Source organism: Phyllostomus discolor, chromosome 2, assembly GCF_004126475.2.
Source record: "Phyllostomus discolor isolate MPI-MPIP mPhyDis1 chromosome 2, mPhyDis1.pri.v3, whole genome shotgun sequence".
Lineage (NCBI taxonomy): Eukaryota > Metazoa > Chordata > Mammalia > Chiroptera > Phyllostomidae > Phyllostomus > Phyllostomus discolor.
Genome location: NC_040904.2, coordinates 167178306 through 167195412, shown reverse-complemented (window position 1 = coordinate 167195412; position 17107 = coordinate 167178306). Strand labels below are relative to the sequence as shown.

Here is a 17107-nt window from a genome sequence, read left to right as displayed (position 1 = left end):
ATGCTCCCAGAAAACTGTTTTAAGTATCTCTATGAAAAGTGAAAACATTTTTACTATTTTTACCATTTTTGCATTAAAATTATGGGTTGCATGGCACAGGTCTTCAGGTATTCTTGGTTTTCCACAGCTTTGGTGGAGAAACAGTTATGGGTTCACATCCCTGTCGATGTATCAGTTATTTATTGTTGCATAACAAAATATATAAAAACTTGGTGGTTTAAAACAAATAACACATTTCTCATGATCCTGTGGGTTGAATTAGCAATTCTGTTCTCTCTCCTGGACTCACTCATATGGCAACTAGAGGCCACAGGCCCTGTTGAGTGGCCTTCTCCTTCAACTACAGCTACAGTTATAGCTCTCTGTGGGTCCTTGCAACTCTTCCTTCCCTTGACCCTTCAAGCCTAGGAGTTACCACCTGTAGTAGCTCCCCACTGATGCCAAACTCAGAATGCTTTACCACTCTCGCAGATACTCCTTCACCCTGGCCACAACTTTATGAACAGACCTTTCATTATATTCTCCTCAATTCCTCATTCGGGTGTGCAAACACTTTCCTCCAAGGATTCTGCATGATATACTTCTGAATGTTATGGTAAGGTAAATCATCAAATAAAAGATTAGAAGACAAATTTATATTGTCTCATGTTACAATATAAGTAGCTAGAAGCACAGAGTAAGAAAACATTCTTTAAAAAAAGAAAAGAAAGAAACAGACCAAAGTTGATGATTCTGTCTGAAAGGATCAGAGATTTCACAATGTAATTGATGATTGAGATGAGCCTTAAGTTTTAGAAGACCCTAAGGGAAAATACAAAATGCTAAGGGAAGAGTGAAAACAGTGTGTCTGGAATAACAAGTGGACACTGTACATGGAGCACTCTCTGTGTGTAGGCTGCGTGAAAATTGACTGGAAATTAGGCTGGGATCAGATCAGGGATGGCTTTGAATGCCAGCTTTAAGAATTTAACCTTTATTTGACCCCCCCAGGGTTCTCAAAATATACCACTAGTGATATATAACATGACTTAAGTAATACACAAACTTAAAAAAATTGTTATGTAATTTTAATGCATGGTAGAAAATATAACAGCTATAAGGCCAAAACTATGAGATCATAAATATTCTTGCTTAGAAGAGGTTAAAGTTGGCAGTAAGACAAATTAGTTGAATTAGAGAAAAACATTAAATAATTATATGGGTGGAAAGGGACCATGGACATCCTCATGGAAACAACAAGGTTTGGAAAGCACTGCAATAAGCATTGGAACTTTTGCTGTTTGTTTGTTTGTTTTTTTTGTGGGGTGTTATGGGGAGGACAGTGCCATGAGGAGAGCTGGGCTTTGTAAGGATCACCCTGGTGGCCTTGTAGAGAATGTAAAGAGAGAGGTGGGGGCCAGAGGCAGCAAGCCCTATTAGGAAACCAATACCATGAGGGGACAGATGAGAGTAGTAACAAAGAGGATGGTGAAGGCTCATACAAAGAGTACTCCAGGTAGAAGTTATGAAATTGATGACCTGATTAAAGGAGATCCAGTGAAGAAAGGTGGCAACTTCATTTATATAATCAGAGGACATGAGAAGAACAGGAATTTTTAAGTGAGGGCATGGGGAAATAATTGAATTAAGGTATTTTTAATTTAATCTTTATTGTATTTTATTCCATTACCATGTAGTCCCCTTATACCCTTCCCCCCTTATATTTATTGTTGACTCTTGGATTTTGGGGTGCTTCTCCAATGTTCACATGTCAATGGGCCAGTTAGGGACATAGGCATGCCACAGAAAAATAATCAGGATGTACATACAGGCATCTTCTTGCACAGTCCATATGTCTACTTCTCCCCTTACTCTTTCTGTTAGCATGTAATATGATAAACACAAACCCATTTTAGGAAAATGGGAAGTACTTAGCTCCTCTCAGGGGATCTTGCTCAATTCAAGGACCACAACCAGCAACTCACAAAATAATTGAATTATAAGCTCTTAGAGCTAGGAGATCTTGATGATCATCTGGTATAGGTATTTCCAAACTTGAGGATACATCAGAGTCACCTGTAGGACTTGTTAGTGCAAAGATTGCTGGGCCCTACACTAAAGTTTTTGATTCAGTAGGTCCGAGCAGGACTCAATAATTTGCATTTAAACAGGTTTCCAGGTGATAATGAGGTTGCCAGTCTGAGGATTATGCTTTGAGAATCACTGATGTAGTACAACTTCTTCAGACTACAGGTTGGGAAACTGCAGCCTGGAAAAGTTAAGTGCTTCATGACAGCAAAACATAGTGGAAAGAACATGGACTTGGCAGTTAAACAGACCTGGTTTTAAATCCTGGATTATTCACTACATGATCTCAAGCAGGCTATTTAACCACTCTAAACCTCAGTTTCTCTTCTATGAAATGGCTAGAACAACAAGGTAGATGTTTGCCATTCTTTCTGGCCACCAACATAAAGATGGAGTTCCAGGGCAGACAGTGGCAGCAGAGTCAGCAGTGCCTTCCAGCTCCCGGTGTCAGGGCAGTGGCCTGCAACTGCAGTGTCTAGCATTCAGTGGCAGTTGCCAGAGTACCCCAACTGCCATGGTTCTATAATTTGAGGCATTGTTTCTGACTACATGCCCTTGGAACCCAGGCCCTCAGCCCCATGCGTGACCCGTTTAAATCCTTCTGGAATCAAGCACTTATTTTTGCACAACTGTTGTGAAAAGCAAATGAGATTATGTATGTGATATCCTTATCACTCTATTAAGAAACAGTTGGTACTCACTACATTGAAGCCACCATAATAATTATCATTATTCGTTTAAAAGTGAATTCCCGCCCTGGCTGGTGTGGCTCAGCAGATTGAGCGCTGGACTGTGAACCAAAAGGTCGCTGGTTCGATTACCCGCCAGGGCACATGCCTGGGTTGCAGGTCAGGTTGTAAAAAAGACAACCAATCGATATTTCTCTCCCTTTCTTTCTCTCTACTTTCCCCTATCTCTAAAATAAATAAATAAACAAACAAACAAACAAACAAACAAACAAATAAATAAAATGTTAAAAGTGAACTCCCAGTTTAGCTAGAGGGAGATTGTCAGAGGAGGGCAGATGGTCTGGCTCCCTCCCTGGACATCACTGAGAATGGCTCATAACTCCAAATTCTCATGTGCCAGGGAAGCCTCACCCTAATACATGAGCACCTGACCTGAGTCCCACCATGCCAATGTATTCATTGCTCTCTCTTCCATCACCCAGGATGCCAGTGTCCTCTCTCTAGGGCCTAGATTCTAGGGCATTGCCTTTTCTGGTGAGGCAACCACAAGCATAAATTCAGGATAAAAGGAGAGGACTCTCTCTGTGGGGTATCTCCACCAGGTCATACAGAGGTCTGAAAAACCATCCCTGCCCCACCAGTGACCACACTGGGCATCTCCCTCCCCAGGAAAATTCTGGGCACACAGTAACAATTCTGATTGACTGAGCTGCCCCTTTGCCACATTCCCTTTGGGATTAATAGATTGATACTGTCTGATCAATTACTCTTTCATTTTATTTTTTTAAGATTTTATTTATTTATTTTTCAAGAGAGGAGAAGGGAGGGAGAAAGAGAGGGACAGAAACATTGGCCCACAACCCAGGCATGTGCCCTGACCAGGAACTGAACCCATGACCTTTCAGGCTGCAGGATGATGCCCAACCCACTGAGCCACACTGGCCAGGGCTAGAAGGATCCTTTTAAAACCCAAAATTGATCAGGCTACTCTTCTATGCTAAAACATGATTAATTTAATTCATTTAAATCAATCATGTTTTCATGATTGATTTCTGCCTGTTTCAGTAGAAAAATATTAAAAATTCTTAGCATAATACAATGCCTATTAGTACTTCCTAGGGTTTAATAAAAATTTCTTGAAAAGAGGGAGTCAAGTCTCTGGACCTGGGAAGAACTGCCTTATACCTTTACATATTAATTTTGCCTTGCTTTGTTTAAATCTCAGAGCACCTCCTTATTTCCAACCTTTTAGAAGTACCTCATTGTAGTCTCTGGCATCTCTTATAAAATGATTTCCTCAAGGTCACACAGCTGGTGCATAAGCACCAAATAGAATATATAGCTCTATTGTTCTTAACTATCAAATTATAGTTAAGTGAGAAGCAATCACAGTTTAAAAGTGACAACCACTAGTATGATGCTTGATCCTCCTGCAACACTCCCACCAAGTTTCCAAGCCTTAGTATAGAGTCTTTCAAAGATAAGGATATCCACCTCCTCACCCTATCAAAGAAGCCCCTTCATCTTTAGACAGTTGTAATGGTTACTGAAAATCAGACATTTCAAAGAATAATCTATCCTAGCCTGTTTATCAAAAGGTAGAGAGAAGGAGAGAAGAGAGGCTGTGTGTGAGAGAGACCCACACCATCCTTCTTGTGGTGGCCCTGAAGTGCTTTGGGCCAGCTGCCTCCAAGAGAAGAGGAAAGTGGGTGACTTTGGCTTAAGCTTAGTTCATGAAGAGATTAATAATATCTAGTCTCAAATATTCTATGAGATACTATAGACCCACCAGGGACTAGAACAAGGAAGGGATGTGTGTGTGGAGGAAATGTGATTAATCTCAGCTCACATGTTGGGTAGAATCCCAGCTGCTGCAGCTGCTGATGGCTTAACCAGCTGTTCCCTGGGCAGCTGCAATATTCAGCCCAGACCCAGCTCTCAGGGTGGCAGCTCCATCTCAGCTTAGGGCCATCAGGTCCAAGCTAAGCCAAGGCTCTGCTGGAAGAATCATTGGAAAGCAAAAGAGAATAGCAAAAAAAAAAAAAAAAAAAAAAAAAAGTTCCCCTTCAAAGGACTGCTGTTTGGACATCATGTGGTTTGAAATCACACAACTGTGTTTTTAGGTTGTGTGGTCCCAAGGAGAAAAGTTGAGAGGTGGTTTAGGTTTAGTTTCAGTTTCAGAGAAAAGCAAAGTCAGGGCTTTGTCAGGTGAGGTATCACCTTCAATTCTGTTCCTATCCCCTCCTGTCCTGCTCCAATATCCCCACACTGCTCCCTACCATCTGCTCCCATAACATGTACTGTGTGAAGATGGGGTATTCCCTGCTTGTGATCAGAACTAGCAATACTCATATGCTAAGATGAGGACCAGCTGAGGGATAAAGTCAACCCCAAAAGCCTGCCCAAATGCCAATTTTCTTTTTAAAATGCAAGTTTGATTTTCCCCCCCTCTTCACCTGTTCTAAATCCTACAATTGCTTTTCATCGTCAGGACAACACTGAAAATCTTTGAAGTGCATCAGTCTCCCTCTTGCTATACTGAACATGTTGATGCTGCTCAGATTCATCTACTCTTGCTCCCCAACTCCAGGCTTTTGCACTGCTATTCCTTCGACTTCAACAACTCTTACACATAAGCCAGGTCTCAGCTGAAATGTCACTTCTCAATTTTTTTGTCACACTCAATAACCTTCTAACAACCTATGCCTGCCTTACCAGATATGAACTGTAAGAGCCATGCTTGACTTTAACGCCTTATCCCCATGGCACAGCACAATGTTTGGCACACTGTAAAACCTTATTGAAGATAGCCCCCCCCTTACCCTCTCACAGGAGAGGTTCATTTGTACACATATACGTATACTGAGTCATACATAGAGACAATAACAGGGAGAGGAGGTTTGAATGTGCTACAAAATCCCCCACAGGGAAATACCCTGACCAGCTATAGCCTTCTTCTCATAGACAACTTTCTTAGTCTCCCAGCCAGAAAAGAAAGTTTCCTCTAATATAGCAGGGACCACAAAAGCGCAGTCAGGAATAAACACGTCGACTTCCGGCAAGATGGAGGAATGGGTGGACGCACCGTACCTCCTCACACAACCAAGAATAGAACAACAATAATTTACAGACAATAACACTCAGAACTGACAGAGGATTTATCTGAATGGAAGTTGGACAGCCAAGAAGTTGAAGTAGACCCATACATCCAGACTGGTAGGGGGCGACGAGCTGGGTGGGCGCAGGGCTGGCGCGGGTCATCAGCGCGAGGAGGTCGGGGAAAATTTGGCGTGAAATCGGCGCAACAGCCATCTGGGGCGCAAGAACGCAGCGGTGATCCCTGAGTACACAAGCTGTGGCTGGGGGACCCAGTGAGGCAGCGATTGTGTACCAGGGCAGAGCTCGCAGCCCAGGGTCCCAGAGAAGGGTCTGAGCCTAGAGAACGGAACTACCGCCATTGTTCCCTCCCATCCCCGCTCCTGCCCCCGCCCCCACATATAACATCACAATCTAGCAACTGGGGTGCCCAGCCCCGGTGAACACCTAAGGCTCTGCCCACCACCGTAACAAGAGCGACCAGACCGAAAAAAAAAAAAAAAAGTAGAGATAGGGAAAGACATAAGACATGTTTCCAACAGAACAGATCAGTCCCCCAGGACTCATCCTTTGAGTGACCAAGAAATAGCCAATTTATCAGATGCACAGTTCAAAACACTGGTGATCAGAAAGCTCACGGAATTGGTTGACATTGGGCGCAATTTAGATGAAAGGATGCAGGTTACCATAAAAGAGATGCAGGAAGATGTGCGGAGGAGAGCCAATAGTGAAAGGAAGGAATCTGAGTCTCAAAACAATACAGTGGACCAGAAGGAAGATAGAATCAACCAAGCAGGAGAGCATGATGAAATAAGAATTCAAAAAATCGAGGAAAAGCTTAAGAGCGTCCAGGACACCTTTAAACATTCCAACATCCGAATTATAGGGGTACCAGAAGGGGAGGAGCAACAAGTGGAAAAGTTATTTGAACAAATAATAAAGGAGAACTTCCCCATTCTGGCAAAGGGAACAGTCTTCCAAGAAATCCAAGAAGCTCAGAGAGCCCCAAAGAAGTTGGACCCAAGAAGAAACACACCAAGGCACATCATAATTACATTAGCCAAGGTAAAAACGAAGGAGAGAATTCTAGAAGCAGCAAGAGATAAAGGGACAGTAACCTACAAAGGAGTTCCCATCAGACTGTCAGCTGATTTCTCCAAAGAGACCTTACAGGCAAGAAGGGGCTGGAAAGAAATATTCCAAGTCATGAAAGACAAGGACCTACATCCCAGATTGCTCTATCCAGCAAAGCTCTCATTTAGAATGGAAGGGCAGATAAAGTGCTTTTCAGATAAGGTCAAATTAAAGGAGTTCATCATCACCAAGCCCTTATTTTATGAAATGCTAAAGGGACTTATCTAAGAAAAGAAGATAAAGAAAAGACATGTATAGTAAAAGGACAGCAAACTCACAATTATTAACAACCACACCTAAAGCAAAACCAAAAGAAACTAAGTAAATAACTAGAACAGGAACAGAACCACAGAAATGGAGGGCACATAGAGGGCTAGCAGCAGGGGGGGGGGAGGAGGAGAGAGGGGGAAAAGGTATAGAGAATAAGTAGCATAGAATGTAGGTTGAAAATAGATAGGAGGAGGGCAAGAATAGTATGGGAAATGTAGAAGCTAAAGAACTCATAAGTATGACACATGGACATGAACTAAAGGGGGGAACATGGGTGGGAGAGGGGGTACAGGGTGGAGGGGAGAGAAGGGGGGAATGGGACAACTGTAATAGCATAATCAATAAAATATATTTAAAAAAAAGGAATAAACATGTCAAGGAGGCTCTAGGTCACAAACACTCATTATGTTCAAGCAGAGCTGATTATTTTCACTAAGTAAAGGCCCTGTCTTAGCAGCGGCCTTTCCTTACTTCAACATTTCTGGAAGCTTGTATTATTAGTCTGCTAGGGCTGCCATAACCAAATATCACAGACTGGGTGCCTTAGACAGCAAATGTTTGTTTTCTCCCAGTTTTGGAGGTTAGGAAAGTCCAAGGTCAAGGTTCCAGCCATATGTTTCTGGAAAGAGCTCTCTTCCTGGCCTGAAGACAGCCACCTTCTCACTATTGTCCTGGCATGGCCTTTCCTTGGTACATGCAAAGAGAAAGCAAGCTCTTCTTTTAAGGACACTAATTCTATCAAATCAGGGTCCTACTCTTATAACCTCATTTGACCTTAATTATTTCCTTTGAGGCCCCATCACCAAATACAGCCACATAAGCACTAGAGCTTCAACACAATTTTCGGGGGACACATACCTTCAGTCCATAACAAAACTCAACTCCTCTCTTCTTTAATCCAAAAACAGCTGAGAGTCTTCTTATGCTTTCTGTGCTAGTGTGCCAGCCTGCATGTTTTTCCTGCCAGAAACCTGCACCTATGTATATATATTTCCTTAACTGGTGGCTAAGTAGCTCTAGTTAGGGAAACCAGCCATCCAGGCAAGAAGAAGAAGAGGCAATGAAAATGAAAGAGAATAACTGTCAGAAAGCTAGGACTTATTAGGATTCAAGAAAGAAAATGAAGAAGAGTCAAAAATAGTTTAAATCTCATAAGCTATGGCCTCATCCATCAAGGCAGTCTTATATCTTGTAATTCCTGTTCCAATTCCACCAGTTATTGGCCATGGTAACTTGGGCAAGTGACTTAAACCTCTCTTAGCCTCAGTTTCCTCATCTGTAATACAAACTCATGGAGTAATTGTGAAAACTAAATGAGAATGCATGTGAAGTGTTAGAGCAGGGCATGGCATGTAGTAAATGATCAGGAAACATTAGCTCCATGTAGTTGCACTTCCCCCTCTCCTTCTCCAACCAGCTTGCACATCTTCATCCCAGATTCCAAGGCCTTGCTCACACGGTTCTGCCCAGAATGCCCTTTCCAGTTTCCTTCACCTACACGTGCTTCAACGTCCTATTTCTCCGCAAGGCTTTCTCTGTACTCGTATTTACTGCCTATTCAACTCACCCTGATTAAGTAAAAATGTTGCTGTGGTAGTTAATCATCTTATACCTTTAGGACCACTCCTGAAGGGAAAGCTGTTCCCTAATGTTTTGTGTGTTTTTTGGTGCCTTATACAGTGCTACACTACATATGTTCAATAAATCCTGACTAAAGAAAGGAAGGGTGGGGGGAAGGTCTGGATTCTGAACAATAAAAAGGTCACCTGAACCTTGAAGCAGTGATTCTCAACTATGGTTTCCCAGTATGCAGAGAGGTCTTACCAGGATTATCACAAAATTCTCTGTAAATTCTAAAAACAAGAGTACTTTTAATTACACTTTAGTTCTAAAACACACCCAATGTGTCACACTGTGCCTTCTGGAGAAAGGAGTGTTTATGAAGTCAAATATTATAGGGGCAACAACCCCTCCCTCCAAAACATTTTGTGAATCATTGATAATGCTTCTATAGGAGTGGTAAGAAGAGAAGCAGACAGGCATCAGAAGCAGCAAAGGGAGTGAAATGTGGATGCAGAGCACAGAAACACTCACTAAGTGTCTGCTCCACACCAGGCACACACACTGATCTCGACAACCACTCTGTTAGGGAAGTATCATCATCTCCCGGGTTGGCCTGACTTCCAAGCCCTGCCTTTTCTCCAATCCGCACTGCCTCTTTCATTGATGAAAAGAGGTATTGCAATTGGAGATGTTGTGTGACAAAGTGAATATGCCCTCTGGGCCAGCTTCCTGGAGATAATACACTTTGCTGCTTGCAGGCAGGTGATAAATTACCATTATTATTATTATTATTATTATTATTATTATTTATTTATTTTTTGGAAGCTGGAGAGCCTCCAGAGGACAAGGATAAAAAGGGGTGGAAGGGGTGTGTGAGAGAGATGAGTCTCAGGCCTGGGCTGATGGGATGTAGTCTAAGGGAAACCTTGTCCTCAAACATGCCCTGCCCAACTTATTAAGGTACTAGGAATCAGCACCATCAGGTTTTATGTCTCAAGAGCTTGTTTTCAGCAGACATTTAAGACAGATGCATTTCCTGGGAAGGGTAGTAAAAACAAGGAGCCCATCTACAGAAAAAGACTAATTGGCTTATCAGAATAGTAATCGCCTGAAGTGACATGACTGGAGGGCATCAGATCTGACAGAAGGTGACAAGGGCAGGTTTAAAACCCAAGTAGAAAAGGTCCACAGCTTGAAGTGCATTTCTGAGATAAAAATAGGCACCTGGTGTGGACTGAGAGAAGTCGGGTGGAAGGGCACTAAAGGGTAAAAGTAAATTTAGCCACTTTCAAATGCTGCCTTTATCAAGCACTACCTGGGAACCTAAGCATGCTTTCACCTTCAGATATTAACTCAAGGGTCACAAGAGTGAAGATGAAGGGACAACTAGGATGGGCATGAAAAATCTGGACTAGTGCTATACCTCCAGCTTCCAGGAGCCACAGAGTTAAATCAGGCACGAGAGATGCATTAATGCCACAGTTTGGACGGGCATTCTCAAAGACAGGCAGGGTGGCTTCTCGACCGCCCCTGACACCTGTGGCTCAGTCCCGGCAGCTTAACAAGCCCCAAGCCCCACGTACCATCTCTTGACTCCTGCAAACAGGCTCTTTGCGCCGGTCCAGTCCCATTCCACAGGTACAGGTAATTTCCGACTGCGTGGGAGGTTGGCGCTTCTAACGCCAGTTGGTGGGTTCAAGGTCAAACTGTATAATTCCGTTCCTTTGGTCTAGAAGGGAATTGGTACTGAAGACCACCAGAGGGCGGTGTACAGCAGAGACCCGGCTGCTAGGAAGAAACAGGCGCAACCGGGAAGGCGGGCTCCGGGTAGTACCACCTACCTCCGACCACCTCCCTCCACCCCCAACCCCATGCCCTAGACACTCCCCTTTCCAGTACAGTCCAACCTCCTCAGACCTTCCATTCGTAACTCAGGGGCACCTGCCTGCCTGGACTCGAGGCGTCTGTTGTGTTGGAAGCAAAGGCTCCAGAAACACTCAGGCCAAGGAAGCGGAGCCAGCAATAATGAGAGAGGGGAAAGAGAGAAATGGTGATGGACGCCTGTGGCAACAACCAGGGCAGGCGATCAGGAAGGGTGCTTGGGTTGTAACACCCATTTTGCCCTTGCTTGGAGTGCCTATTTCCTCCCATACATTGGGGCTGAAAGCGGTTCTCCGCCCTCACAGCCCTTCAGAAGGAATAGGTTCTAGCCTTCTTCTGTTCAGTTTCTTTGTCTTGACCAAGGAGTGTGGGGACTGTCAGTTATGATTTAACTAGGAATTCCCACGGGTCCGCCAGTTGGTCCAATGATATCCAGAAAACAAACAAACAAACCGGTTCCATCCAGACCCTACACCAGGGTAGGAGTAGGAGGGGGCTAGACTGATGCATGGCTTTGAGAAAGGGACCAGGACTTACAGGCTAACAATGTGTGTGTGGGGCGGGGGCAGAATTGAGTATCGGTACCCACGATAGTCTCAGCCCCGCTGGAGCACCTATGAACAGAGAATGAGGCGCATGGGCCCTCTTGCTCCTTGAACAACTGGCCCTTGCAACAGCCAGCACACTCCTATGACTGTGCATGCAGAATACTGTCCTCTTTGGGTGAGAAAAGGGACCAGCAGCTTAGAAAGAGGCATGACTTTTTTTGGTCTCTTGCTGATTGATTAGGGCTTCCCCCTCTGAGGGGAAGAATCGGGGCAGGAAAACTGCTGGGGAAGGAAGGAAGGAGGATGTAAGGTATTGACTCTGGATATGTCCCTTTTCTCCCAACTCTGGAGGTAAATCATCCTTGAGATAAAGATATTTTCCAATAATCTCCCAGAAGCTTTCCCTTTATTAGCCCCCCTGTAGGAAAATGTCAAGACGTCAGATTGGCTGACTGTGTAAGACAGGGTTAACGCCGTGCCCCAGCCCCTCATCCTGCCAGGCTAGGCAAACAGATAATTATATTATGATTTATAAATAGAAAATAAAATAAAATAATCGGTTAGGGCTGAGGCATTGGGGAACAAGAGGTGAAATAGCCTTTGTCAAGGAGTACCCACTATCAACTCCACTTGCCTAGGACTCGGGCCCACCTCTTCAGTTGGAGGTTGCCCCTAAACTAGACAGTCCCACTTAGACTCCATTTTTCTCCCCATCCCCCCCCCCTCCCTCCCAATCAACGTCAGCCGCAGCCCGCAGCCCTAGATCTCAGCCCCCAGCCCTCGTTTGGGTGAGCGGGTGCCTCGAGGTTTCTATGCCTACAGCACTCAGCCCAGCAGCTCCTCCGCCAACCGATAGAGGAACCGAGAGTACCAATGCATGCCTGTCGGCTGGACAGCCCCTCCGGGAAGCAGCGCCCCCAGCGCATGCAGCAGGCGCAAAGGAGCAAAGGCGCGGTGCGCCCACTGGTGACTCTCTAGAACCGCGTAGCAGGAGGCCAGGACGTCATTCACTAGCACAGTCCCATGCGCTGTGAGAGGCGCGAACACGCCCACAGCTTCCTCTCGAGCCACACGGGCCACGCGCGCCGGCCGTAGCGCGTCTCCTCCAGGCGCCAGCACCGAGTCCCCGGCACGCAGCCGGCGCGCGAATACCGGTGCAAAGTCGCCAGGCGCTGGCGCTGGCCCTCGAGCAGCAAATACTAGGTGCCAGGGTGTGAGCAACAGTTTGCGCGGGGGCCGCTCGGTCTCCACAGCCACGAAAGAGGCCCGGCGCTGCAAGTCCCGGTCCAGGAAAAGCAGCACTGGCGTTGGCACCACCCGGCCTGCCGAGTCTGCCGCCAGCACCCAGTCCCCGCGATGCAGTTCCCGCAGCCCCTTCCGCTCGCCACTCCGAAGGCGCACAGTGGCATTTCCCGGAAAGCAGCCGCCCGCTCTGACCGCCAGTGAGTTATCTGCAGGGAACAAGCACAGAGAGGATCGGGTGAAGAATGTTAGTACAGATTCTCAAAGATGTGGGTCAAGCCCAGCGCAGCCCTCACCAGGCCCAGCACAACTACAGTTTCCCACGGATCTGGTCCCAGCCTGGGCAGAAGTGGAAGGGTGGTTTATAACGTTAACGCCCACCTTGGTCACCCCTAGAGTTGCAACAGGGCTGTGCAGACTGTTTCCCAGAGAGACCCCCTTTGGGTGGACCTCACCACCCACCCCCTACTGTACCGGCTTTGACCGACACGTGGACGTGGTTGCGGGACTCGTAGTAGACCCAGTCGAAGCCGGCTTCCACTGCCAGGCGCGCCAGCAACCCATACTTATTGCGGTCGCGGTCGGACGTGGTGATGTCCAAGGCACGGCCTTCGTAGTGGAGTGAGTCCTGAGCATGGTGGCCGTCCTCGTCCCAGCCCTCGGTCACCCGCAGGCGCACTCCGGGCCACATGTTCATCACAGCAATGGCCAGAGCGTTCACCCGCTCTTTACAGCGCTGTCAGGGAATAAAGGAATCAGTCTCCTCACTATCACTACCACCACTATGGGGGCAAACGGGACCTGGATAGGAAGGTCGACTCTTCTGTTTTCCCCTCCGCACTCCACTCGTTCCCAGCTTTGAATGCCCTGGGGAAGTAAGAATCTGCATAGGTGTAGTTGCCAAATTGCACTCCCTTCCCAAAGTACCGTGGCAGAGCTGCGGGGTCACGTCTGAGGTTGAGAGGCGGATGCCTATACCTAGCTCTTTCCCCGTTTTTAATGCCCGCCCCTAACCCCTGCTCGTCCTGGACAATCGGCTCAACCTGGGAGAGGGCAAAGTTGAGAGGGCGGTGGAAGCTTGTTCAGGGAGTGGTTGAGTAGCTTGGCTCCCCAAGAGGAGCCCCTGTTTGAGCCTGGACCCCCCTGCAAGCCCTGGCTGCCCTCCCTCTGCCTGATTCATCTTTTGTTTCGTTGCCTTCTCTGGCACCGGGCATCGCTTCCTTCCTTCCTTCCTCCTCCTCCTTTCGGCCCCTAGCATTAACCCCTTCACAGTGCGAGTGCCCCCCACAGAGGTGACCTAGCGGAGCTGTACGGGGATCAAGGCTGCTAGGAAAAGGGTTAGGGTGGCGGGGGCCGCACGAAGTACAATGGCCATTCTCTGGGATGACTTAACCAAGCGAGAATCCCGGGCCGAGGCCGGGGACGCGCTGGGAGAAGCGGACTCAGCAGCTCCATCCACAAAGGCGCTTTTCAGCCACCCCGGCTCAGGGAGAGGAAAGGGCAGAAAGCCGCGCCCCCCCATCTCTGCTCCGGCCACGCCAGTCCCCTCCCCCAGCTCGGCCAGCCCTCCAGGTTCCAGCTCAGTCTCTGCCAGCCCTGAGAGCCGCCATCTCTCCATCTCTGGTCCAGATGCAGCCCAGAGAAGCGTGGGAGTAGCACCTGAGAACAGCCGGAGCTGCCCTTGTGCGGATCTGGGGGGCCCCCTGCAGGGTGGGAGCGGAGAGGAGGAAAAGCAGTCTCGGCTGGAAGCCTGCACCGGGGGAGTGAGACCACGGTTATCTTGGCCGCTCCAATTTGGGAGCCGGAGACCTTGGCACGCACCATAGCGCACGGACACCGCGGGAGGAGGTGCAAAGAGGACAGCTTCCTTTTCTTCCCCCCTCCTCCGACCTCTCACCTCGAACTTGGTTTTCTCCTAACTGCCAGGGGGACAATGTCCCCCTGCCCTTCTTGCAGGGTCTTCTACAGCTCCGCAGGGTTGGAGAGGGAGGGAGGGGAAAGACAGAAAAAGTGGTAACTCCTTCCAACTTTTTGTCGTTGTGTCCCCTACGGAGGCCTTGAGGCCTTGACCTGCGGGGGCAGCAGCCCTTTGCAGAGCCAACTCAATGGAGGCCTTTTGCAGCCAGGGTGTGGGAGATAAGCAGGACCAAAAGTGTTCCCAAGCCCGTCAGAGCCCCTCCTGAGCCTGTCCCCTGTTCTGCCCGCTCTGCTGCAGGTGGCAGCCAGAGGAAAGGGCCATAACATTCCATGACCAAGGGGGGGAAGGGGTGTCCTCTTCCCAATCTCTGGTGGGAGGAAGGCTTCAAGCAGGAACAAGAAGGGATTCTTTCTCTCCTGGACAGGTTTTCCTAACAAAGTAACCTGAAAAACTATGGCAATTAATCAGAGGAAATCCGTACCCCTCCCTCTCCCCCCACCTCCTCGCTCCATACACAATTAGGTGGTGTAATGGAAAGTGTATAGGACTTAGAATCAGGAGTCCTGAATTCTAGTCCCAGCCATGCCACTAATTAGTTTTACGACTTTGATTAAATCGCTTTTCCTCCTGGGGCCTAGTTTTCACTGTAAAATGAGGGGTGGGGTGATGGTGGAAGAATGTGATCTCCAAGTTTCCTTCCAGTTCTGACATTTGAGATTACTGGCTGGAGGTGGTCCTTCTCTCCCAGGGCATTGCTCACCTCTTCCTCGGTTGGTTAGGTTTAGGTTCTGGTCTGCAGCAGTTGTTCAATATGTGGCAGTTGAATTTATTTTAGTTACTTGATTCCAAGGAAAGTCCTGAGCTAAACTGATCTTGAGGGACACAAGAACCCCCTTTGATTCTAGGTGCGCCCATCTGTTCTTCCCATTGAGAACTGCTCCCCCGGCCCGCCCCTGTGACAGTTGTGTAGACTCTTGAATAACTTTGCCCTGGTTCTAGGATGCCTCTCCCATGCCAGCCCCTGCTCAGGTAAGGCCTGGCCACCCCTTCCCAGCCCCCTTCAGCTTTTCCACAATCAGGTCAGAAGCCAGGCTAAGGGCACAGCTCTCTGTCCGAAGCCTCGCCAGCTCCTGGCCCCCAGCTCACCCCAGCCCTTCCTGCCTGGCTGGGTAGCTGACCCCCGGTCCACGCCTTAGCCATTTCCCGTCTCGCCTGCCGCCATCCCCCTTTCCCCGCCCTCACCCTCTAAGTCTCTCCCAGACTCACTCTCACTAGTCCCTCCTCCCCCTCCCCCTGTTCTGATCTCTCCGGATCACTCAGTCCTACCAGCAAAGGTTTTATTTTGGGTGGGGCAAGGGGAGGTCTTTGAGATTAAGGTCTCTCTATAGGTGAAGCCCAGCTTCCCCTCCTGGGCTGCTATAGGAAAGTAGAGAACTTGGCGCAGGTGAGGAGAGACACACCTTACCTCAGTCATCAGGCGGTCTGCGCCACTGTTCTCCTCATCCTTGAAGATGATGTCGGGATTGTAGTTGGGCACCAGGTCCCGGAAGCGCTCTGAGCCCCTTGCAACCATCCCCTCCGCCGGCCCACTGGCGCCCAGGGTCCTTTCTGGCACGCTGGGCACAAATTGCTTGTAGAGCAGCGGCACAAGCTGCTTGCGCACGTAGCGGCGCCGGCCAACCGGCCCCCGGCCTGGTCCACAGCTCTGGGTTGGCAGCGCCAGAAGTGCCAAGCAGCACAGGGGCACCAGACTGGACAGCAGCGCCATGGATGCAGCGGACTCCGGCCAAAAGAGAACGTCCTTGTCCTCACCAGCACGCCCTGCGGTTGGACATTCCCCCGGCACCAGAGAGCGCAGCAGGCAGAACTGCCCTCAGAGTGCCCTAGAACTCTTGTGGCTCTGCGCACCTGGCTGCCCCTAGCTCTGCCTACATGCCCCCCTGGGGGTCTGGAACCTGCTACTGTCTGGCCATCATAGGAGGAAAGGGGGGTCGTGGGTGGGTGCCAGCTCAGCCTGGCTCTGCCGCCAGGCTCCGGCGCTGCCACAACGCCGGGGCTCCGCCTTAAGTGGCCCCTGGCCCCGCCCTCTGCTCAGGACTGGCCCACCCCCTCCCACCAGGGCGGGGGCTCTAGCTGGTCACCACTGGTCCAGTTTGAGACTTAAGTGTGTTCCATCTTGGAAACTAGGCAGTTACCTGCCTATGAAATTCTAGCAGCTTTCCAGTCCGTTGCCTGTTCTAAGTTTGGCACCAAACCATCCTCCTGATGCTTGATCTTTGCTCTCCCAAAGCCTATCCTAGCAGGCCATATTCTCTGCTACCACCCAGGAAGTATTGGTTCCAGTCTCTGCCAAGGCCAGCCAGGCTCTTTGGGCATACATACAACCAGAGCCTCCCTTGTCTGTGGGCCTCCCCAAATCTCTGCCCTTTCCGCCTCTCTTCTTCAGCAGTAACCAGGACTGGAAGGAGTGGGTACCAGGGGTTATTTTCCTTAGTAGCTTTGCAGTCTTCTGCTCGGAAGCTCCCCCAAGAAGTTCATAGTTCTACTCTGGTTTAGGACTTCAAAATTTGCTCTTTTGTCATCTCCAGACACCCAACTTCTTTTTTCAAATGAGTAACTTGTCAATTGGAAGGTCCTGAAGGGCAGTGGGTACTTATTAAGTCTCTAACATGTTAATGAGCACTTTTTAACTTTCATCT

The 17107-nt window shown here is 48.3% G+C and overlaps 1 protein-coding gene across 1 annotated transcript; it reads right to left on the bottom strand.

The window, feature by feature from the left end:
- Nucleotides 1–10700: 10700 nt before the first annotated feature.
- On the bottom strand, nt 10701–16548 carry DHH (desert hedgehog signaling molecule). The gene is made up of 3 exons (XM_028532860.2): nt 15874–16548; nt 12965–13226; nt 10701–12699 (listed from the first exon to the last, which is right to left on the bottom strand). Exons 1-3 carry the CDS (start codon nt 16174–16176, stop codon nt 12074–12076), a joined length of 1191 nt encoding a protein of 396 aa, XP_028388661.1. The 5' UTR covers nt 16177–16548; the 3' UTR covers nt 10701–12073.
- Between the last annotated feature and the right edge of the window lie 559 nt (nt 16549–17107).

Bases quoted from the DNA above. Each gene is read 5' to 3' on its own strand.
- DHH (XM_028532860.2), bottom strand. From the start codon at position 16,176: ATGGCGCTGCTGTCCAGTCTGGTGCCCCTGTGCTGCTTGGCACTTCTG. The intron at 13,227-15,873 runs GTAAGGTGTGTC...ATTCCCTGACAG, and splicing joins CAGACCGCCTGATGACTGAG to CGCTGTAAAGAGCGGGTGAA. The intron at 12,700-12,964 runs GTACAGTAGGGG...TGTTCCCTGCAG, and splicing joins CCACGTGTCGGTCAAAGCCG to ATAACTCACTGGCGGTCAGA.